Source organism: Mytilus californianus, unplaced genomic scaffold (genome assembly GCF_021869535.1).
Source record: "Mytilus californianus isolate M0D057914Y unplaced genomic scaffold, xbMytCali1.0.p SCAF_2, whole genome shotgun sequence".
NCBI classification, from domain to species: domain Eukaryota; kingdom Metazoa; phylum Mollusca; class Bivalvia; order Mytilida; family Mytilidae; genus Mytilus; species Mytilus californianus.
The window spans coordinates 47,701,606-47,727,976 of NW_026262668.1; the positions used below are offsets into that span (position 1 = coordinate 47,701,606).

A 26,371-nucleotide genomic window follows, 5' to 3' on the forward strand; every position below is an offset into this window, starting at 1 on the left:
CCAACTTAACGACATGCATCGTGTTTTCATCTACAATAAATTTATATTGTTGACCATGGACGTATAACTAATGTTCAGGTCTACGTCCTGTTTTGACTGATAAAACATAAAAAATAAAATAGTTAAAGAAGACGTGTGTTCGTTTATTTAGAAAAGGATTATATTTTAGATTCCTGTTAATCAATTGTAAAAGGACCTTCTAGAGCCTCAATACTAATGCACAAAAATGTCCGTCATTAATACAAAGCAAACCTGAATGAACTTTCCCACGGTCGTTCAGAGTTCACCTGAGTTTATTGGTACATGATATTATTTCCCGCCAAATAAAAATCTCGTGCTGTGGATAAAATTGATGTCAGCTATTTTTAGCATTTGATATTGTGAGCGAAGTCAAGTTTGAGTTCAACCACACAATGTTGATCACTGAGATGTGTTTCGTGGAATTGTCTTCCTACGGCAAATTAATTTCTTTTAAAATCTTTTAAGATCACTGTCCAAAATACAACACACAAGTTTACATTCATTGTGCGTAAATAAATATTATGCAAAGTCGAGTTAATGCAGCTGTGTATTCCTGTTGTAGCCGAAATGTATTATTATCCTAAAGTAATGCCAACAAATCGTAAAAAGAAAATGCCGTAGACTTATTAAGCATAACAAATGGTGAATTAATATTTTCTTTTTTATTTGCATATACAAAACTTTGAGACACATAATTTTCTTTAAACTGCTCACATTTATTCAGCTTTGAAGTACAATTTCGTGTTTTTTTGCCACATTTTCCACAAAATTTTATAAACCTTTTTCGGTAATGTCTGTTTTTTTTAAACAAGCAAGTCCATTTAGGTAAAGATATTTTTAGATTAGCAAGCAAGAAATACGAAAATATTTTAACTTATTTTTAACACAAAAATTAAACTTAACCAATATAAAAAGACATTTAAAATTATACACAAGTTTGTTTGACACTTAAACTGGTATAGTAGACTGGAAATATAATTGTTTATTACATCAGGTAATCCAATTACCCTATCAGTTTTAATCCGGAATAGATTAAAGTAGGATTAGGGCAATTAATTCCTTGTTGTTGGGAGTGAGCTTGCTATCACAATTAACATTTACACGATTTTGGGAGAGATTACTCCTAAATTCCTCCCAACATTTTGGGAGGAATATCGGAGTTTCTCGTAGTGACTCCGAAATTTTCCTTGGTGTAGGGTGTGGGAGAGCTGTTTCGTTTGAATGGTACTGTAAAGTCAAACAAGTTACCGTAAAATTTTGTGTCACAATTTAAAACATTTGACATCATAATTAAAAGTGACTGTTGCATGACACCAGAAGATTTTTCAGAGACGTTTATATGGTCATTTGGAGCAAATTCAGCTATTAATACCCAAAATGTCAATACATCTATTGGCTTATAATGTGAACCAAACGAGATGTGGGTAAACAAAGACAGTAGCTCAATGACTAAAATAACATAAAGACTTCTAAATGTCAACATACAGTCTTCAACAAAAGACACATGTCTTTACAATATGTCAATTTTTTAATGGCAAAAGGTTTAGACAAGTTGTAAAAAAATTTAACAACTTATGCCATCCATATTCCTAATAGGACAAAACTATTCAAGTCCAGGCCTTGCAGTCATAAACTTTTTTGAGTATGATTATCATAATGTTTTTTTTACTACCGAAAAAATTGTTTTTTTGTGCTCTTATGTCGTTTTCTTGTCTAAAACATGTAACTTATGTTGTTGGCCAAAAAATAAAATCCCTACCTACCTACCCAACCCTACAAGGCATGGGTAGGCAACATCAAACAAAGAATTTGTTAAGGGTGGCCCATTATATGTATTATAAACAAAATAGGTTCGTGACAGAAATACAATCCTAAAACTGAGTTTCTGACATAGCTTCATAACAAATGAAAAAGGCATCCTTTCTTTTTCTATAGATATAACAAACTACATGGCTCCAGAAGTGACTGACAAGTTTACCCTGGCATCTGATGTATGGGCCTTCGGTTGTATCTTATTGGAGCTGACAACAACATCCCTATATACACAAGAAGAAATTATGGATAAAATCAGAGATATAAAGGAAGACTCATTTGTAATGGAACAGATATTTGAAGAAATTTCAAGAGTAAGTAAAAAGATATATGTTATTGTGTTCTTTGACTTCTGAATTCAATACATATATCTGTATGTAGATTTGCTTGAAATCGCAATAATTAATCTCACATTTGTGTTCATTCTTTAAAAATCACAATGATAAATGCATACAATAATATCTGAAATTACAATTATGAAAGTAAACATATGTACATTGACAAAATCATTATTAAAAATGATTCTGTTTGCAATATGAAATAATATAAGGGGAGATAACATAAGAGAAAATTGATTTATCATAAGAGATAATATTCTTTTCATTGTCAGATATATTAATCTTGCCATGAGAGATTATTATGAAAAAACTTCACAGTACTTTTGTCATTTTAGAAAAAATGTATAATTAATATCAGATATTTTTACATGCTAATATATATATGTGAAATTGCTAATTAAAAGAGTATCAAGAACACTGAGATGAACTTCTACATGAGAAAATGATCAACAGCTGCCTTTGGTTTACAATGTATTATAGAAAAATTTAATGTTGTGCAAACTATGCAATCTAAGCCTTCATTCAAAACAGTCATACAAACAGCAAACCATAAAAAGTTACTTGTAAAATTAAGAATTTTTCTATTCTATTTTGGAAAAAAATGTACAAAAAATGAATCTATTTAACATTGCACTGGACAATACCATTTAAAAAATGTTGATGTTTTTGTACACAAGACATACTGTGATTGCATTTATTGTGCTATTTATGGTGTGATAATTATTTTCTGATTGTTTTATCATACTTTGTTTTCAGCATAACCTACTTCAATTAATTTTCTTTAAAGCTAGCAGCTTTTCTTTTTACATATTATCAAAACACAAAGTTGTGTATGGTATTCAGAAATATGTCTTGACAATACAATGATTTTTTTAAATCTCTTTAACCAGTAGTGAAATCATACTAAAATTTTCTCTTTTATAAAATTATTATTATTTGAAAGAAATGGTGAGAAAAAATATTTTTGTTTTGTTTTGACAATTTTTATTGTAAACTGTTTTAGAAATTTCAAAGCATCCTATGTCTTTCTTTTTATTCAGTTCTATTCAAGTGATATAATAAGCTTACTTAGAAATACTCTGAAGAGAAATAAAAGACCAACAGCAAGGTAAATAGTTAATTCATGATAGATAACTCTTGTTTGACAGTCGCTTCCAAATTATTAACTTAATAAACATGATGTTACATTATGTTTTTTAATGTTGCTGTCGAAAATATTCAGTTAATCATTTAAAATTATGTTTTGAATTAAAGAAAATGTGACAGCAACTAGAAAATGTTAAAAAAAAAAAAATTCTCGAGGTACTGATAATAATTTTTAAAGTACATGTAATCTCTGTCAATTTGTGTCATTCCAGCAAGAAAAAGTTTTTCAAGTTTTATTTAGATACCTTCAATTAACATTGATTATATGCATAAAAATTATAAACTGTAAGATTGGATGAAAATGTTTTAATTCCACTGGAAAACAATAGACTATTTTCATATTACTGACTTTTGATTCAAAGGTTTACACTGTTGTAAGACATTTTGGTACTCAGACAAGTAAGAGCAACTAAAAGAAGTAAAATCAAGCTACAACCAGTGCATTTTGGGGAAATAAATAATTATTTTATGTTTTCTATGTACAACAAAATCATCCGAATCATCAATTTATTTGCAAATCAGTTAGCTGCAATCCAGCAGGAGCTGCTAATGGAGTATATATATATATATATCTCCCAGTTATTATTGGTATTTTATATGATAATGTGGAAATGTGTTATGATTGCCAATGACAACTTCCCACCAAAGACCAAAGGACAAGGATGTAATTTGTTTGTCATAACCATTTCAGAGAATTGCAAGACAAAAACAATTATGTACAGGAATGTGTAAAAAGAAGTGATGCTTCACAGTTAGAGAAGAGAAAGAGGAGAGAATCCATTATAATACCGGTAGACAAAAGTATGTTTACTTTATCATGTTTTACATGTATTGTAGATTCATTTATTGTTTGTAGGGCACTCAATGTCCAGGATTTGTGGGTAAAGAGTCACAACAAATTTAAGTGTCCTACAAATTTATATATTTTCCTTAGGCTTCTATGCAGAATTTTCTAAGGCCTATTCCTTTTTCCAAAATAATAACTGCATCATGAAGTCAATAGAAAGGTAATTATATAATTGTGGTATGACTTTGTACTTTGCAAATAAATTTTTGGTCAAGCTGCCTTATATAAAACTTACCTATTATGTGAAATCAACTTCTGCTACAGTTTCAACCCAGATAACTGACACTTCAAAGAAAGATTGTAACGTTGAAGTTATTTTTTAGCAAAACATACAAAAGATGGTACCAGTTTTGTGAATTCAGCTCCTCCTACCGTTTTCAATCCATATCCCTGAAACTTCACAGAAATACACACTAAAAAGTTGTGTACCTGCTATTAAGGAATTCTTGCCTATTTTTCCAGACTTTGAAACTTAGTCATATATTTTCAGCAAAATTTATAGAATACCATATATATTCTGTGCAACCAAATCATTTTTTGACCCACGCATAATATAATGTTTATATTTGTGGAAAAACAAATTTGAGGTAAATTATTAAGCAGGGGAGAAAATTTTGCACAAAAAAATATAAGTAAACTGTATATTCTGAATGGCTTCTGAGCATGGCAAACTTTAAATTCATATCACTTATACAATTAATTTTATATTTGTCAGCTGAATTGCCAAAAGGAAAGGGAATAAGACCAGTAGTACAGTATCTTGCCAATATGGTAGATTATGAAGACAATGTTAGATCCGCTTTGGAGTATCTTGTAGAACTTACAAAGGAAGTTGAAGTGTTTGAAATTGATGCCAGTGGAAAACGTATGATTAAAGCTGCCATGCGAAATAATCTGCTAGATAAAGACATACAAATAGCTGGCTTTAACATACTTAACAGTTTAATTATAACAGGTAGGGTAGTATGGATAGAATTATAACTGCTTCTAGAGTGCTTATTCAACCATGTTTGTGTTAGTAAAAGTTATTCAGAATTATCTTGGTTTATTCAGACTAAGGGCTGTTCCATAAAAGCAAAGATTGGACCCAGGGAAAGCATTTCAAAATTGCTATTTTTGGTGGGTGTCAAATTCTTTTTGAACATTGTAAATGTAAGGCAAATTCAGAAATTGCTTCTGTAGGTGGTTACCCCATTTCAATTGCCTGGGTACCATTCATCGTTAAATGGAACAGCCATGATATCGCCTTTCCTGTATTTGATAAAGATTCTCAGTCTGATGCACAAGTGCTCTTTATGTTTGTTTTTCTTTTTTTGATTTATTGCTATCAAAGTCTTATACTTTCAGATTTCCAACATTTGGTTTTGTGTACCATTGACAAGAAATAATGATAGTTAATGGTTGGGTAGTTGCATGATATAAGCTAATATTATACCATGCATTTTTGTATGAGAGATATATAGTTTAACTTAGCATTTTTTGTATATTTAGTATTCTTTATGTGATTAGTTTGATATTTCACTTGAAAATAACAGATTGTCAGTAAATACTATAACATGCTACTGAGTTATAGTGTTTATCTAGATACTTCCTTGAAATTGATTTTTTTCCTCAATGTTAGATAATTTGAAATCACATATAAATAAATCTATTACAGGGTTGTGTTATGTGCTTCTAAGTTGCAGAACTTCTTTTACAGATGAACAAGAAATTTTCATCAGCCATTTTCTGCTGTGAAATTTAAATCATTTTACTTTCTTAAAATGTTAGCTATAAATTAATCATCATTTTTGTTTTTCTTAAGTTCTATTGCCTCATATTTCATTTAAGTTTTAACTTAAAGATGAAATTTTGTGAAAACACACTGAATTTCAGATATTTGAGAACTTTTGTATATATTTAAAACCATGCTACCTTTTTTTTTATTTGACATTAATGAATTGATATTGAAGAAGTTTGTTTTTTATGTTTTCAGCATTAAGAGAAGGTATAAATGAAAAAATGTTACCTGAGTGATTCCTAAGATACTAATAAATAATATTCTATGTACCATAATACACACTGTTCATTAAACTGGTTACTGCAGTAAATCATTCAAATGTTTAACTTATATGCAATGTTTCACTAAATTCACAAATGTTTGTTGCAATTTTATGTTGTTTCTATGTGTATATGAATATTCTGATGTCTGAGACAAAAGTATACTGTTTAACTCAAAATGAACAAAGACCGTTCAAAGTCATTAATATAAATTATTCATTAGAGTTATTACTTCATGAATTAGGCCTGACTGGTTGTAGTCTGCTTCAGAATCTAGAGGACTATGGGTAATTTCATTGTTTGTACCCCAAAATTAATAATAACGTCACATCATTGGTTGAATTTCCATTGGTTAGGATATTTTTAACCAATTATGATTTTTGATGTACACTTTGAAAATATTACCCAGAATGCATTTAATTCTGAAACGGTGAACTATTACATAAATGAGGCAAATATGTAATTGAGACACAAGTTATTGCGAACCCAATGAAAGTTTTCCACAGTGCCATCTCTATCTTGACCAGGTATTTAAACTTTTGTAAGTTCATCTGTCCTATTGAATGAATACAATAGCTATTTTTCTCTGTGTAGTTTATTCACTGGGACCTTTAAATTTCTTCAAAGAGAAATCTATCACTCATTGATTAATTTACCTGAGTAAAAAAAAATTTGGTAAATAGAGGAAAATAGATATAGGAAGATGTGGTATGAGTGCCAATGATACAACTCTCCATCCAAGTTTTATACTCAAAACTGCATGTGATGTTATATTTATTCAATATTGATAATATATTTTCAATCGGTTGAATGTAAACAGTGATGCAAAGTTGAAACATTAATAAAATATAAAAAAGAAGATGTGGTATGATTGCTAATGAGACAACTCTCCACAAGAGACCAAATGACACAGAAATTAACAACTATAGGTCACCGTACGGCCTTCAACAATGAGCAAAGCCCATACCGCACAGTCAGCTATAAAAGGCCCCGAAATGACAATGTAAAACAATTCAAATGAGAAAACTAACGGCCTAATTTATGTACAAAAAATGAACGAAAAACAAATATGTAACACATAAACAAAAGACAACCACTGAATTACAGGCTCCTGACTTGGGACAGGCACAAACATACAGAATGTGGCGGGGTTAAACATGTTAGCGTTGATTTATGTTATATTAATAATATATTTTCATTCAGTTTAATATAAACATTGATTCAATCATAAAAAGTTGATTTCTGACAAAACTTTCAACATTGTTCCTTTTAAAAAAAAATTTGTTTGACATGAATAAAAACTTGAAAATTATGATGTTCAAATTAAGATCTTCTTAAATGTATTCTATTAACTAGACAAAAAAAATCAAATTTCAATAGGAACATTGATAAAACTTTTGTTTGAAATCAACTTTTTATGATTGAATCAATGTTTATATTAAACTGAATGAAAATATATTATTAATATTGAATAAATACATCATCACACCCAGTTAATTAGTATAAAAAAAGTATTTTTGTCTATATATAAGAAATTTTTTTTACTGGGGTAAATTAATCAATGAGTGATAGATTTCTCTTAGAAGAAATTTAAAGGTCCCAGTGAAAAAACTACACAGAGAAAAATAGCTATTGTATTCATTCAATAGGACAGGTGAACTTGCAAAAGTTTAAATACCTGGTCAAGATAGAGATGGCACTGTGGAAAACGTTCATTGGATTCGCAATAAGTAATCCATGAGTTGCTACTGACAAGTATTCAGTCATATAATATCTAGTGGTCTTGAAAAGTAAATTAGTGATCGGTATGATAATCAGTTAACCTTTTTTATATACTAGCCATATAATGTCCTTAATTGTGTAGCAGCCAAACTGAATCAAGTGATGGGAGTATTACCATTGTCGTAATTATTATGATTTGAAATGAAATAATACCCTTTAGTTAATTTGAAATGAAGATACATATTATTATATTTTATTCATTGTATAAACTCAAATAATTTCTGCAAATTATTCCCCCTAAAAAATCAGATTAAATTACAGATATTTTAATCAAATTAAGACTCAAACCTTAAAGGGGCACTAGCTGTCAAATTCATGTTCACCAATTTGACTCAAATTCTCATATTTGATTCATAACAATGTAAAACATTTATCTAAATAATAAAAAGTCTAAAATAAACAATTTACAGGGCATGGGCTCGATAATATGTAGTTCGTTTAGTGTGTATTTTAGTCTAGACGCCATTTAATTAACTATCGAGTTGAACTCAGAAGACCTCTGATGACCATATAAGCGATATAAACTTAAATATAGATATAAATAGACATTCTAATATGACGTGCTTCTTTCCCTTTGTAAACAACACCGTGATAAAATTCTAGATATATCTATACTTAGCGCAGACTCAGAGATGTGCATATTGGTGGCTGATACTATTTACCTCCCATGTTAATCCACATGTATCGTAACCTATGTGCAAACACTATGTCGATTTCGTTGTGTCCAAATTGAAATTGAAAAAGAAACTACAGAACCGTTATTCCTAATATTATATTGCATAACAAAAATAATTAATGCACAAGAGCTTAAAAAATGTATAAAATCAAAATAAAATAAAATTCAGCCAAATTTCATGAATGATCTTGGCGCATTGACGTCATGTCATAACATGACGTCATACGAATGAAAACTCTAAAGCTGAATATTTTCTGTTACGTATACTCCCTAAGTTCGGATACTATTGCTTTAAAATGGAGTTTTGAGGTAGGTGTTGTTTCATTTTCTATTCCATTGCACTATTTGCACATTTGTGGATTTCAGCAAGTCAACATGGCGGCTCACTCCTTAGTTACGACATGTCAACTCTGGATTTGACAGTAAATAGTAGCCAACGAAAAATAAATGTTTGGGGTAAGAATTATGAGAATTGAACACATTTTTTCGACTGCTTATTTGAGAAATAATTCATGTAAGACTTAGATTTATATGAAATTTGTAGCTTTTATCTGGCAGGGGGTAAAATAGAACAGCCATACACACGGCAATCTTAAGTTCGCTTCAGTTTTTAAATTACTGTATTTGTCCTATTAGAATCGAAATAATTCATGGAAGCCATAGATAACGCTCAGGATAAAATTAACGAATATCACAGCCCAGGCCTTGTGTAAATGTCCAACAAATCTATGGCTTCCATGAATTATTTCTTGAATGAAATCGTGCATTTGGATTTTTCTAGGTTGGTTTAATTTCATTTATAGATTAAAAATATATGTTAATCATCTTTTTTACCTGTGTAAGAATTATTTTTTGTGGATCGAATCAGTATATCAATTGATTTACCTTTGTTTCACTTTCAATGTTTACATTCTTTTCCTTTAAATAACAACACACACACAACTCATGTGTTATTCATCTCTAGCTAAGGGGTTAAATTGAAGTTCACATGAATACGGATTCAATGAGGTCGAATTATTCACTTGCAAGTGAATAATTCATCATCAATATTTCTTAGCTTATTTTGACAAAATTGAACCATACTGGCTACTAAGAGTGAACTATTATTTCACCATTTCACTTTCATTAATGGTTGAACAAAAAAAATCATATTTTAGATTTTTTATATATCTCGTAGCTAGTGCCCCTTTAATACTAGTTATAGGATATTTATGTAAACAATATGATTGTTTAGCAATGTAATGTTTCCCACAAAACGTAATGGAAATGTATGATGCAATATTCTATGATATTGCTCTCGTGCAAACAGCTTCAAACTATCCACATCATTGGTGACAAAATCATGTTTAGTTAAACAGTTTGTTAAGCTGTGCTATACAATAAAAGGATTATTACATGGATTTGGTGAATATTATCCCTTGTAGAATATATATAATGCTCTTGCAAGCTCATGGAACATGAAAATCTTCTAAGGACAATATTCACAAATATTCATGCAATAACCCAATAGAATAAATTAATCTTCCTAGCCCTATTGTCTAGCCATCAAAGTTATTTTAGTTTTTATTAAATTGAGAGTGAAATAAGTTTTCAATTAAGAACAATTTCTAAATCCTTTGTCCCAATTTAACTGTAGCTGTTATTAGTTTCATTTATTGTAATTACAATTTATAAACAAATAAAAACTAATGTCTATAAATAATACTTGGACATATATTGGATTCTATAGTTAATAAGAGTTTGTTTATATTACAATAACAACATGGTTAATAATGTACTTCAATATACCTTTGAATTGAAGTTTCTTTCAAGTCATCTGCATAATAAAACAATTTAAACATTATATATGAGGTACTATTATTTCAGAAATAAGTGATATGTTTTGTTTTTGTTGATACAAAGAAAAAAAGTTCGATTTTTATGTTAAAATAGTCACATATTCACTCAAATTACTAAATAGAAGATCAATTTTTTTCATATTACTGAATTTGCATTTCAGACAATTTTTGATGATCAGTATTAATTTCCAAATACACAGTATAATTAAGTATTGCATGTCAGAACTCTAACTTAGAGAGTAGTTAAATTATAATATATTTATAAGATAGATGCAAGTAGCATGAAACAAAAGAATTATTTCATGACGAACAGAAAAAGACACTAGTGCTTATACATGTTATATATTAGCTATATTTCATTTTTGCCAGTGTTCTAGACAGAATGCATACAATTAAAATTTCTTACAATTTTGAAATACAATTTTTATTTTCACAAAATCACAGTATTTATATATGTAACATGAAAATGTATCACCAGTAAAACTTTTTTCCTGTTGGGCATATTCCAAATGAAAAGTTAATGGAAAGATGAGCATTTCACCCTTTTTTTTTTAAAGCAAAAACATATTTGAAATGGAAATTTTGCTTATCGTCCTCACATTTTTTCACCTAGCCTGCTCTTAGACTTCTGTGTAAATATTATCAATGTTTATTTAGTTTTTGCTTTCTGTGAATCTGATTATTCTAAGACTTAAAAGACAAGTGGACATCATTTAAATTAATGAAATGCATGTTATCCCAATTTGAAAAAAAACAAGCTTTCACTATTGTTTACATTGACAAAGGAGGTTGTTTTATACAGATACTAGAATTTGTGATCATGTTTCACCTAATATTTTTTTTATTTTCAGCACAAACTGATGATGTTTTATTTACACCAGAGATTATATCTATTGTGCCAGTTGCTATGGAGGTATGGTATTTTATTAATTTGATCCACCAAAATTTACTTTCTAGTAAATTTATATGATGAGTCTTTTAGCCTATAGGATTATTGAGTGCTGGGGGTAAAGGGTTAATCACCCAGCTAGATCAAACATAGACTTTAAAATTGGTAGTTGCTGCTTCTCCACCAAGTAACTGCATGTAAGAGTAAGAGCACAGACATGTCAGTTTGGAGTCTTGGGAGAGTAAAATATCTTCCTGCATTTTGTAAAATATCTGACCAGTTGTTCAGTGTGATTTGATGAAACTAATTACATTTGTTTCAGAATTGTTAATGAATTGCAATAGTGTTGTATTTATCCAGGAGAATTATAATTCATATTTCAAATTTTTAAAGAGCTTGATCAGAACCTACAGTAACTCACAAAAGAAAAAAAAAGGATTAACATATTTCTTAAATAGAAAATGCTATTTATTATTTTCTTCGCTATTTTGATTTCAGGTACAATCTATTTTTCAAAAACCATTTGTGAAAACAACAATTACTTGTGTCCCCAGGTACAAGAAAATATGTATAAGTTTGGAGCATTTCTGATGTAATACACCTCAATATCTATTTACAGCACCATGAAACATCTGCAGAACTCCAACAGTCTGGTGCAGCACTTTTAATGGCATTAGCCTCACAAGGTAATAACACTGTCTTTTAACATGATTTCACGTTACTATTGTTTACCTGTCGATCACAATATCTTAAACTGCTTCCATTTCTTTAAATGTTAGCCATTACATCAAAGTAGCTAAGTTGTACTTAAGGTCAAGTTACAGTAAATGGACTAGGGCACAGGTTTTGGTAAAATTTTCCATACAACTTTGCCTCGTTGAACTATAACTGAAAATCGAAAAAAATAATGCATTTATCTTTTTTTTTATCTGAAATATTACTGATTAAAGTCTTTCAAAATAGGTGAACATTTGTATAAAAAGCACATAAAATCAGCTAAATACGTTATTAAATTTATATTAAAATCAACAAATCTCCAATTTTAAATCCATAGATTTTTCTTAAAAAATTATATGTTGTTGATACATAAATGATTTTCATTGCGTTAGCAATCCTACGGATATCCACATCACTTGGATAACAATTGAAATAAGCAATCCACACAAATCCTATCTTTCTCTTCACAGAAAAAAATGATCCTGTCAGCATTTTTTAAATCGTTCTCAAGTTGTAACCTCATATCATTTTAATTTCAACATTTGCATTATCAAAATAACTAAAAGGTGAGACATATCTCTATGTTAACAGTTTATTTTAAATAAATGGGAGACAACTTGTAGATCTAATATTAGAAAAATAACAGGAATTCATGCTAATGTCTTTATACTTACAGAGGGTGCAGCTGAAGTAATTGGTCTCTATGGAGGTGTAGAACACATTATTACTGCACTTAAGACACACCCCAATAACCCTGAGTTGTGTTCAACATGTTGCCATGCTTTGTGGAGTCTGGCAGTTGTAGGTAAGTATACAGAGTATGGCAATTATCTCCAGTGGAGATTGATAGCTAGGATTATATATGATAGAATACAGATCCTGTGTCAACGCTAGGATCTGATAACGCTCCATGCTACTTTCTGTTTTATCGCACCGCGGGTAAATTATCACGTTGTGATTAGTTGAACGCCATCACGTGGTGACCCCTATGGATCCGTAGGGGGTTAGTAAATTTCATAGGGGGTTCCTGACGTCGCGTCTACTGTTAATGGTGACGTCATCTATTAATGTTGTTGTGTTTCATTGTTTATTTTTCTACAAAACGCAGCAGAAAAAGTCCCGCGTGCGATAAATTCTTTATACGGTTCACTACTGACCCCCTACGGATCATAGAGGGTGAATAAAATCCATAGGAGATTCGGCCTTCGGCCTCACCCCCTATGGATTTTACTAACCCTCTATTGATCCGTAGGGGGTCAGTAGCGAACCATATAACTTATAATGGTAGTTATTACATCGGCCAATTAAATTCCTACCAACAATTTTTTTAATGTGTGTTTCATTACAACAGAGAATTCCGAAGTTTTATAAAACAGAAAGTAGAACGGAGTGCTGTCAAATCCTTGTTAGCAAAGTGTGGACACCGAATATGTATTTTAATGAGATTGTATATGATAATATATCAAAGATTAAAAGAACTTATAATGTATCAGAGTTAAAAAAAATGTTTTCATTATGGGTCAAGTATAACCAGATAACTTTACATATACATGTATTTGAATTCCATAAAATCAAATGATTTGTTGTTAAGCCCTTTTTAAGCTGATATAATGTATATATATATATATATATATATATATAAAAAGTTTTGTGAATAAATCAAAATCTGAGAAAAAAATTCTTAAGTTTGTCCAAAGTTTAATAACCTATTTGCTATACAGTCATTGACAAGGGTCATACAGAGACAGGAATATATTTGGTCCTTGAAAAAACTAGCTTAGCTAGCACTTAGATTGCCCTTATAAAAGTCATCTTTAAACACATATCACAGTAAATTCCTACAAGTAAAGACATAGGCAATGATATTTTTAGTTTCCTACAACTCTTTCATTAGATCTGCTGTAGTCAGAATATCAAGATAAAATTAAAATTGGACAAATTTATTTTGTAGAGGATAATGTAAAGATAGCAACAGAACAGAAAGCCATATCACATGTCTGTGGTGCGCTGAAGACACATATGAACTCACCAGATGTGGCAGAAGCTGCCTCGGCTGCTCTCCTGTCTCTCACACTAAATGGTAACCTTAACAACATTATTTATGTTTATGCCAGGACTATATCAAAAGAAAAAATTGGAAGATTTAAGAGAAACTTTTATTCCCAATTTTATATAAATTTGAGAAACCATTTTCCTTACATAAGACTGGTTTGCTACCAGAATAATGTGTCCAGGTAGGGTGACATGTCTTCATGCGTACTGTTACGGTGTGAACTTGTATGATTAAAATCCTACTCAGCCTGTCAGTCTAGTACAAAAAAGGGTACATATTTATTCCACATAAAGTTTAAACCTGTTCTCATCCTGATATACAAGGAAAATTTTCCTCTGGACTTAAAATTCAAATCCATCATTACCATCATCAAAGGAAAAAAATCACCAATACATCACCATCAAAGGAAATCAAATCACCAAAACATCACCACAATTAAAGGAAAAAAGTCATAAACTCATCATCATCATCAAAGGAAAAAAAATCACTAATACAGCATCATCATCAAAGGGAAGTAACCTCTGAAGAGACTGAAAAAAGATATAGATAATACATGTACATAATGTAGTATATTTATTTGGAAATTATTGGTTTTATACCCCCGCTTTAAAAAAGTGGGGGTATACTGTTTTACCTCTGTCTTTCCGTCCATCCATCCGTCCGACCATTCGTCCGTCCCTCCATCTGTCCCATGAATATTTTTCATCACATCTTTCTCAGGAACTACATTACAAGGATTTCTGAAATTTGGTTTCAGAGTTTATATGAGTCAGCTAAACCGTGTGATGTGTTTTCAGATTCATCACTCAACAAATTCCTATTTACCTTATACTTTTAGCGGGACAGGGGTATCATTAGTGAGCAGTAGCTCACAGATTCACTTGTTAGTCCTCAATTCTATGAAATAATTTATTTACTTTTACAGATGAGAATTTTGACAATGTGGGAGACTTGGACTGTGTTGGGTTATTAATTGATGCAATAGAAAAACACATGAAGAATGCAAAAGTTGTGAAAAATGCTTGTCTAGCACTGGCAAGTCTAGTGGAACCAGATGGTTAGTAAACTTACATGGTCTTTTTGTCGAGCCTGTGACTTTTGTCGCAAAAGCAAGACATAGCGATCCTACATTCCATCTGCGGCGTCCACAAATATTCACTCTGTGGTTAAAGTTTTTGAAATTTTAATAACTTTCTTAAACTATCCTGCATTTCAACCAAACTTGGACAGAAGCTTGTTTATGATCATAAGATAGTATCCAGAAGTAAATTTTGTAAAAAAAAAAATCCTGTTTATCCGTATATTTTACTCATAAATGGATTTAGTTTTTCTGCCAGTTAACATTACATTCACTCTGTGGTTAAAGTTTTTCAAATTTTAATAACTTTCTTAAACTATCCTAGATTTGTACCAAACTTGGACAGAAGCTTGTTTATAATCATAAGATAGTATCCAGAAGAAAATTTTGTAAAAAAAGAAAATTCTGTTTATCTGTATTTTACTCATATATGGACATAGTTTTTCTGCCAGTTAACATAACATTCTCTCTGTGGTTAAAGCTTTCAAAATTTTAATAACTTTCTTAAACTATCCTGGATTTGTACCACACATGGATAGAAGCTTGTTTATGATCAAAAGCTAGTATCTAGAAGAAAATTTTGTAAACATTTATTTCCTGTTTTTCTGTATATTACTTATAAATGGACTTAATTTTATTCCAGTTAACATTACGTACAGTCTGCAGTTAAAGTTTTTAAAACATTTATTAGATTCATAAACCTTCTTGGATTTTTACCAAACTTGAACAGAAGCTTCTTACAATCAAAAAATAGTATCTAAAGGAAAACTTTTAATAATTTTTTCCCCATTTTTGTTGAGCCTGCGACTAACAGCAAAAGTAGGCGAGACACTGGGTTCTGTGGAACCCTTACAAATTTTTTTGATAAACATTGTATTTTTTAGAATATGTATGCATTTTATCAAAATTCAGTATACAAGCCTATAGAATTATGTATTTTATTGAACTATTAGATTTGTGTTTCACATATATCCCCAAAATCCACAAATTAGTACCCATAAATGATAAAGAATCCACAGTTGTTGAATACTATGTTGCTATATTTGCTATTTTTACTACCCATATTAATTGGTTTAATAAGTCTAAATTTTTCATATTTGAAATTAAACTGGATCTAAAATTTCAAAAAAGTAAAAACAAGAAGCAGTAAAGCAGGCGAGGCATATCAGCGTGCGCATTCTTCTTTCATCATCAGGAGTTTACTTCATTTTTGTTAACTTTTTCTTATTTTTCATGAATGATAACTTTGTCATTGCTTTTTGAAATAATCTATAACTAATCAACCTCCTAATAAAGTAATGTTTTGGACTATACTAATGTAAAGCATTTATCAAAAGATTTCACACATATGACCACTGTATTGATGATCAATCACACAGTACTCATTTCTTTTTTCTAGAGGAAAGTGCATACAGAGTATTGACCAATGAGGTTTCAACTGGAGGTCATGTGGCAGGAGTTCCCATCATACTTAAAGCCTATGACCTTCATAAGGACAATGCTGAGGTTGTGGAAAGTATTGTGTCATTAGTAATGGAATTATCAGAATATGGTATGTATTATGTAATTTTTTCAAGAAATAACATTTGAATATTTTTTTTCTATTTTTTTTATTTTTTTTTAGGGGAGGGGGGAATATAGAATTCCCCTGTCAGTCTGCCTGGTCATGTTCCTTGTCAGGGCAAATCCCCTTACTCAGCTAGACCGATATTTCATGAAACTTTTTAAAAACATTTGTAGGAAACTACCTGAAGATATGCATAAAGGAATATTATCAAGGTCAAACTTGCTAAAGGGGAGATCATCAGATTGATTTACTTAAATATACTAAAAGTAATGGCAGGTGGGGGTTATTCTTTTGTGATAATGTTGATCTATATGTCATATTGAATAATTAGTGTTTTACCCCACAAATTCTTAAAGCATCCTAGTAAGCAAGGAATTTTGAAATACCGGCCATCTTGTTTCTACAATAAAATAATTTCAGATAGCATCACATTCAGTCAATGTAGTGATATCACTGTTTTAATTGTATGATAGTCAGCAGTAATGGTGGTAATATTATTTTCTTTAACATGTCAGATAATCTTATTAAATTTTAATAAAAAAACGATTATCAATGTAGCTGCTGACAGCCACAAACAAAAATTTCGACAATGGTTGGTTGTAAATGAGATGTTCTAAACATATAGCTTACAAAAATTGTTACAAAATAATTTCTGATTCATAAAGAATAAAATCAGAATGAAATGTGTTGACATAGAAATTATTTTGTTGAAAAGATACTACATATACAAAGTTTGTATCGGGACATGATTTTATTTTCTCATGACATTTTTCAAATATAATATTACTGTATAAATATCACCTTCTAGATGATATATGTGAGGATTTATCAGACTATAAGATTGGTTTCAATCTATGGGAAATACAACAAAAATTTACAAAAAATAAGGTGAGGTGTATGTCATATGGCTGTTCATTTGTGTGCATTGTGAGATTTTTGGCATATGGCTGTATCATTAGTTAGATGTGTGACTTTTAGCTATTGTGATGTGGTGTTTGTAAAAAATTAATAAGATGTATATGCTTTTGTAACAGAATAAATAATGATGATGCGTTTTGATACATAACCTACAATGTAGATGACAGCATGAAAGACGCCCGATATAATATACTTATATTTCCCATGGTCTACCTTGCTATATGCATCACTGATCATCAGTGATCACAGTTTTTTTCATTGCTTAACCTAAACTTCAGATCAATTTTTAGATGTTTTCTGATCATTTTTTTCACCAAATTTGTCCTGTGTACATTTAGTTTGATTGTCATTTTAAGCTAGCAAAGCATTTTTAATAAAATAAAATTGTCTCATTTTTTGCATGTGAAGTGATCACATATATTGACATTCAGCAAACTTAAAGCTTAAAGCTAAGTGACCATTAATTAAAGAATATATCAGGATTTCAAATATTCTGTCTTTCACTATTAATCAACAACTGTAATTTTAATTAAAAACTGTGATACCGGTATAAACTAACTTATTTTCAAAGATACATTATTTTTCTTTTACCCCTTTTAAGCCAACTGAATTTTCTTGATGTAAGAGAAGACTCAAGTTTTACATATTTGTGACGAAATATATTCACATTATTTTGTACTCACTGAGATAAATTGCTCACAAAAATGGATTTGTTTGCAGTAATGTTAATTTAATGGAAATTTTTTTTTAGGCATGATTGGTGCATTCATGGCCATTTTGACGTAATATGGAAAATATCTGCATTTCAACTGGAATAAACTGCTATATATGAAAATAACCCTTTACCACCCTTTGATGAAAGAAAATATATCAAAATCCTTGCTTCTTAAGTTAAACCTGTATTTAAAGGTCACCCTCTAGACCAAAGAAAACTGGCCTTCTTTGAATTGAGGTTCAAAATGTATAGGTATTACTATAGAGGGGGCAAACTGAGAAGACAGGTTTATCGCAAGGCGACCTTGGGTTCGACTTAAACTTCACTATATATGCTTTGGTTGCAATAAATATAGTAAATCTACACTGCTCTTCTTCTAATTTATAATATTATTTTTAGTGTTGTTTTTCAATTGCATTGAAACTAAATTTATCAGTAAGTGCAGACTTGAAGAAGATCAGTGTAGGTGAATTGTTTAATAGTGTGTTGCTGGTTTATGCTTTTTTGTGGTGATTGTTTAACATGTTTTTTTCTTGTATGATAACCTTACAGATGATGTGTGTGCTGAAATGAAACATTTAAATGTTGGACCTAATCTTCTATCACAGATATTTAAACGATTTAAAGAAAATAGGGTAAGATGTCAGATAAAAATAACAAAGTATTAGTGTAAATTCAGAAATTATTGCAAGGTTTTATCGGAATAATGGGACTGGGTGAGTATCGCAATAATAATAACTCCCATTCTGATATCTGATACTTGTATCAACTTGCAGATTTTCCTGAAATTGCAATAACTAGATATCATTGAGATGGGAGCCATCTTTGTGGGCCCCGCTGTGAATAATGTGCGTTAAAAAATTTGTATCTTTACCATAGGACAAGGGGTTGTCAACTGAAACCAAAGTTTTTGACCTTGAACTTTGACCTCGGAAGTTGTACATAAATTATGACACACCCTCTGGTGTTGGTTTATATACATGTCAAGTATAAACTTTGAAATCATAACGGTTCTCAAGATATAGAGCGGACACGATCTTTACCATAGGACATGGGGTTTGTCAACTGAAACCAAAGTTTTTGACCTTGAACTCTGACCTAGGAAGTTATACATACATTACGACACACCCTCTGGTGTTGGTTAATATACATGTCAAGTATAAACTTTGAAATCATAACGGTTCTCAAGATATAGAGCGGACATGATTTTTACCATAGGACATGGGGTTGTCAACTGAAACCAAAGTTTTTGACCTTGACCTTTGACCTAGGAAGTTGTACATACATTATGACACACCCTCTGGTGTTGGTTAATATACATGTCAAGTATAAACTTTGAAATCATAATGGTTCTCTAGATATAGAGTGGACACAATTTGTTATGGACGGGCCCTAATTAATCTCACATATTTGTCCATTCTTCATAAATAGACATTATAAGTGCACACAATAATTTCTGACTTTAAAGTAGTTGAAAGTTGGAGGTAAATATATAATATGGTTATCAGTCATAATTTCAATATCTATTTTATAGTTTACTTGTAACTGTTGATCTGCCAGTCTTATGGAGCTACACAGTGGGAAATCTCCAGCTTCACTAGGGGGGAAATTATGTGAGACAACCTTTTTTCATTCAAAGTTTTGCAATAAGATACAAAGTGTTTTAATATTTCACACAAACCGATAAATCTTATTATCTATACATAGATTTAATTCCTTGTTTCCGTAATCAGATGCTGTTTCATGAGTAGGGGAGATTACCCCCTAGCTCAACCTCCAACCTGGTGGACCAGGGTTATTTGTTTATGGTTTTCCTTCCAATAGATAGATGCCTTCCTAGGCTTACGAGTCTGATCTACCCGTTGATTTTGATTTTAGAGTTTTCTTCTCTTAGGAAAATTGCTGTAACCTGGCTGCGACCCTCTCCTGGCCGACTATTTCACCCATAGTTGGGGCAAGGTTAATGAGTGCTAGGGCATGTCCACATACCAATGGGCCTACACACTGCATTTCTGGGGCCCTTGCTGCTCCGAGATCCCCAACAGATTCGCCTGATTTATGCAATCAGTTTCCATGTGCTACCGTGGGGAGGCTACTGCTGAAGTCTTGATAATGCAGAGGCTATGTACTGGCAGGAAAGACTTACTCACTCGGCTTTCTTTTCGCAATATACATAGATTTAATTAGTAAAAAAAAACATTCTTGATGACCCAGGATGTCTTTTTACTATGCAAAATAAGCATTGTTTTTGCAAAACAGTGATGACTAGCTAGAATTTATTTTAAGTGAAAATCAAACACAAAAAAATACTACCAAAACAACTCAAATGATGAAAGGGAGTGAAAATAGGGTAATTTTTTGTCTAAGAGAAAAAATTTGACCAAGCTCCCTTACAGGTGACAGGCCCAAAATTCAAAGTTTAAAGAGGAAGCCTCCTTCCTAGAACTGGTGTGTTGGCAGGTATGCATGTAATAAAGTAGTAAAGTTGATTCTATCTATATTTATTTTTTGACACATCAAATACTCAATAACCTGTGCTTCCGACGTGAAGTAAATTATTGTCACGTTTAAGAAGAGTGCTACTCTCCAAGCACAAAAAGATCCCTCTGGTATTATTCATGGGATACTCATTTTTCTGGGATTTTGTGGGTATAAGTAAACCACGAATTTGAATGTTCAACGAAGTATAGATTTTCTATAAGTTTATATGTAGTAGACATTGGCAAAACCATGAATCAAATATTGACAAAAATACAGTTTTTCCTCAATCCACAAAGATAAATGACTCCACAAGACCTGATGTTATTTAACTCCATCAAAGTTGATATTGTCATTTGTATTGTACAGCATTTTTGGAGATTTCTTTTATCCCTTTTTATGTATTATATCAAAATTTAAATTTCTCTTCTTGCTTTTATTTTCAGGATATAATGGATCCATGTGAAAAGGCTTTGGGAAAACTACAGTTAATATCTGGACAGAAAGTTAAAGCATAATCACCTATTCACCATGCACCTGACTGCTCATCAAACTAGAACATGAATTCTAGATAGTCCATATGGACTGAATCAGAATAAAGAGTGGATTATAACAATATTTTATGGGTGAAAAGAAATTTTTTGTAAAGATAAACACTAAACACAATATGCAACATAGAAGATTTTATTCAAGCATATATCTTTTGTAGCATAATACTGGTAACAACCAAATTAAAGAGGAATAATGTAAGTAGGGGCCTTTATAAAAGTACTATTGTTACTTTGATGAAAACATGGCCACCAGAAGCAATTATTGATTCCTACAGGCCAAATATCTTCATTGAACTTACAAGGGTCAATCTTTTGAAATAATAAATATACCAAATATTAAGACTTCACATATCTTTAAAATGTTACAAATACTATTTACATGTAAGTTATGTATGGAATTCAGTTGGCAGAATTCAGGTAAAAGTGTAAGATTAGGGTGCTGACATTTTATATATGTTATTTAAGTCCACAAGCAATCATATCATGTGTAATTTTTTAATTCAAAATATGGCATTCTTTATGACATGTAAAAATGGCTATGACGTATAGTTTTGATTGGTTCCAATTCCCTAATATTATCTACTTAATTCATATTTATGCAGGTCAGAAATAAATTCATATTGTTAATAACTTATTGTTTGAGGGCATGTGGTGCCAATTTGACAGGTATTATAAATTAAGGATGTTTGCTCCTCTTGTTTTTGAATTTTTGCCAGCTATTCAGAATCCTCTGGTTTTATCCATGTAGTGTCATTAAAAATTTTGCCCACTAACCCCTACTTTTCTTTCCATAATTTGATTACATATAGTTTAAAATGTCATCTTTTAAAATCTTATAAAATCCTTGTTATTTTTTCATCGTTTTTGGAAGAAAAAAGGTGGCAATGTTAAATGTATGAAAAATCTAGAGAGAATTGTTTCCCGCCAAATTTTCAACGGCTTATATCTCAAAAACAAACTCACAGACCCTACATTTTTTTCTGATTATTTAGTTTCTTTATTTATATATTATCAATTTATAACAGTCTTTTAAAAAACTTGTTATTTAAAAACAGAGTAGCGAATATCATTAAGGGATGTTAAATTACAATTGTGGAGTATTTTATGTATGTCTTAGATTGAATAATGCATGCAGAAGAAATATGGTAAAATTTACTTGTAATCAAGATTATTAAACTGTCCAGGAGACATATGCCATACAGTAAATCAAACTACTATTGTATCATTTGTGAATTTCATGTTTTGTATGCCATGTTTTATCTGTGATATTGTGAACTGTGATTTGTTTTTTATTCTTATTGTTTTTTAAGAAGTGTTATGTATACGGTATTTTTAAGACATTTTTATCAAATAAAATATAAAAACCTTGAGAGATTTGAATAAGCGCATACACTTTTGTTAGTCCTGTTATTCAATTCATTTAACATTATGTTAATAAAATGAACAAAACTATCAGATGAACGTAATTAGGGCTGTTCCATAAAAACATACATGGGACCCAGGGAAGACACTTCCAAATCGCAACTATGGGTGGGTGTCATCTATGTTTTGCAAAGTGGAAATGTAAGTGAAATTTTAATTTGCCTATATAGGTGGTTACCCCATTTTTAAAGTGCCTTCCCTGGGTACCATGTATATTTTAATGGAACAGCCCTTACCTGACTTGAAGAAAAGATATGGTGAATATGTACACGAGACAATATTGAAAATATAAAAGGTATTATCATCAGCTCCCTTTTCAAAATATCTGTTGGCTGCCATTTTCAAAATTGCATGGTTTTAAGATTAATACAGTGGAATTTAATGAAAAAATATGTTTTAGTTGGGCACAAAATTTCATGTTTTGCTTCAGCTTGTAACATGAAATTTACAATAAAATGCTCCGCTGGGCGCAGCTTGATATGACCGCAGAGGCCGAACCCTGAACAGTTGGGGCAAGTATGGACACAACATTCAAGCTTGATACAGCACTGAATTTGGATTGTGATTAAATATTTGACACAGCATAGGTTTCTGACACAGAATGAATGTGGTCTAAGAACTTAAAAAAAATTTTAATTTACCTATTCAAACCATATCACTATTATTTGCTTTTATATATAAATCAGAAATAACCAATTTTAAATTGAAAATTTTAAAGAAAAAAAAAGGAAAAAAATCCCCCCCCCCCCCCCCCAAATTTTTTGAACCCCCTTATGATTCATCACCCCCAAACTCAGTCCCAGCCTTCTCTTGGTGGTATGTGGTACCTTGCAGTACAATTTCAGAGAGATCCATACACTTGAACACAAGTTTTTGTCTGGAAACTAGAATAAACTGCTTCGCTGAGCGCAGCTAGATATGCCCGCAGAGGTCCAACCCTGAACAGTTGGGGCAAAAATGGACACAATATTCAAGCTTGATTCAGGTCTGAATTTGGATTGTAATTAAATATTTGACATATTATAGGTTTCTGAATAAATGTATTCAAAGAACTTGAAATTGGTTATATGAATTGAATTTATGTTCAATTAAAGATGTCTTGCTGTTGTGCAATACTTAGTAAATCTGTTGTCAAACTATAAACAAATAAAGTTCAATTAATTCTCAATGTCATATTAGAAATTTATGAAAATAAAAAGGGAGCTTACATCAATAGATATAAACAATTCACCAAAGTTTCATGAGAATTGGTGACAGCATTTTTGAGTTTTTGTCCGAAAACTGGAAAATCACCCCTTTTTTTAATGAATAAAACCCCATAACTCAGAAATGTAAAATGTAAAATTTATAAAATTCTAAAGGGAGCTTACATCAATACATACAAACAAATCACCAAAGTTTCATTAGAATTGCTGAAAGCATTTTTGAGTTTTTGTCCAAAAACTGGAAAATCCCCCCTTTTTTTATGAATAAAACCCTGTAACTCGGAAATGTAAAATCTAAAATTTATAAAAATCGAAAGGGAGCTCATGTCATTAGATAAAAACAATTCACCACAATTTCTTGCAAGTTGGTGAAATACTTCTTGACTTATTGTCCAAAAACTGGAAAATCCCCCTTTTTTTAATGAATAAAACCCCATAACTCGGAAACGTAAAATCTAAATTTTATAAAAAACAAAAGGGAGCTCACGTCAATAGATATAAACAATTCACCAAAGTTTTATGCAAATTGGTTAAAGCATTTTTGAGTTAATGTCCGACATGTTGACGACGGACAGACAGACGGACTGACGGACGGACAGACGGACAACGGTATACCATAATACGTCCCGTAAACGGGCGTATAAAAATGCTTGTTTTTTGGCCCCTTTTTGGCCCCAAATTTCTAAACGTTAAAGGCAATTACCCCTAAACTCAAACCCAGCTGTCCCTTTCTGATATGGAACCTTGTAGTACAATTTCATAAAGATCCATACACTTAGACACAAGTTATCTTCCTGAAACTAGAAAAATGCTTGTTTTTTGCCCCTTTTGGCCCCTAATTCCTAAAATTTTGAGGCAATTACCCCCAAAATCAATCCCAGTCTTCCCTTTGTGGTATGGTACCTTGCAGTACAATTTGAGAGAGATCCATACACTGGAACACAAGTTATTGTCTGGAAACTAGAAAAATGCTTATTTTTGGACCCTTTTTGGCCCCTTATTCCTAATCGTTTTGGGCAATTACCCCCAAACTCAATTCCAGCTTTCCCTTTGTGATATGGAACCTTGTAGTACAATTTCAGAAAGATCCATACACTTACACACAAGTAATTGTCATGAAACTAGAAAAATGCTTCTTTTTTGCCCCTAATTCCTAAAATTTGGAGGCAATTACCCCCAAAATCAATCCCAGCCTTCCCTTTGTAGTATGGTACCTTGCAGTACAATTTCAGAGAGATCCATACACTTGAACACAAGTTATTGTCTGGAAACTAGAAAAATGCTTATTTTTGGCCCCTTTTTCCTAAACGTTTTGGGCAATTACCCCCAAACTCAATTCCAGCTTTCCTTTTGTGATATGGAACCTTGTAGAACTATTTCATAGAGATCCATACACTTACACACAAATTATTGTCATGAATCTAGAAAAATGCTTGTTTTTTGCCCCTTTTTTGCCCCTAATTCCTAAAATTTGGAGGCAATTACCCCCAAAATCAATCCCAGCATTCCCTTTGTGATATGGAACCTTGTGGTACAATGTCAGAGAGATCCATACACTAACACACAAGTTATGTCTGGAAGTTACAAAAATGCTTATTTTTGGCCCCTTTTTGGCCCCTAATTCCTTAACTGTTTATACCATAACCCCCAAAATCAATCCCAACCTTCCTTTTGTTGTATTAAACCTTATGGTAAAATTTCATAGAGATCCATTCACTTAAACTAAAGTTAGAGTGCGAAAACCAATGTGTCTTTCGACGACGACGACACTGGAAGACGACAACGTTCACGACGCCAACGTCATACCAATATACTTTTTGCGGTCATATAAAAATTGAACATGTATTGCTTTGTTTGCATCAGAGTAATTATTTGTTTTTGTGCCTCACATAAAAATTGTGCAAGTGGGGTCCTAGCTGACCTGTCGGGTTTTTAAGTTTATAAGGATCAAGATTTACAAGATAACAGAAAATAGAAAATAACTTAATCAGTAGAATGCTACAAGGTTCTATGGGTTTTGCTCATTGTTGAAGGTTGTACAGTGACCTATAGTTGTTAACTTCTACTTCATTTGGTCTCTGATGGAGAGTTGTCTCATTGGAAATCATATCACATCTTATTTTTATTCTTTAAGTGGTCAGTTTTTATACCCACTATCGACTATGTACTCACTTTCCAAAATAGCTGCATATAATTACAGCTGATATTTTACAATATCAAAAAATTTCTGATAATCTGTAAATGACAGTAGGTATCACAACAAAAAACTATACCGGTA

The 26,371-nt window shown here is 31.2% G+C and overlaps 1 protein-coding gene across 2 annotated transcripts in view; it reads left to right on the forward strand.

Moving 5' to 3' along the window:
• LOC127729905 (serine/threonine kinase-like domain-containing protein STKLD1) overlaps positions 1–22,836 on the forward strand; it is a 32,331-nt gene extending 9,495 nt beyond the window's left edge. The window contains exons 8-19 of one of the 2 annotated variants that reach the window (XM_052237841.1): positions 1,957–2,147; positions 3,212–3,279; positions 4,009–4,118; positions 4,880–5,119; positions 11,352–11,413; positions 12,009–12,075; positions 12,783–12,911; positions 14,058–14,186; positions 15,085–15,216; positions 16,637–16,789; positions 17,613–17,692; positions 21,362–22,836. In XM_052237841.1, coding sequence (XP_052093801.1) covers positions 1,957–2,147; positions 3,212–3,279; positions 4,009–4,118; positions 4,880–5,119; positions 11,352–11,413; positions 12,009–12,075; positions 12,783–12,911; positions 14,058–14,186; positions 15,085–15,216; positions 16,637–16,789; positions 17,613–17,692; positions 21,362–21,433 — 1,433 coding nt within the window. In that variant the 3' untranslated portion in view covers positions 21,434–22,836. Of the gene's footprint in view, positions 1–1,956; positions 2,148–3,211; positions 3,280–4,008; positions 4,119–4,879; positions 5,120–11,351; positions 11,414–12,008; positions 12,076–12,782; positions 12,912–14,057; positions 14,187–15,084; positions 15,217–16,636; positions 16,790–17,612; positions 17,693–18,989; positions 19,073–21,361 lie in introns of both variants that reach the window. The other variant, XM_052237840.1, reaches the window with a different exon arrangement.
• Positions 22,837–26,371: the final 3,535 nt, after the last annotated feature.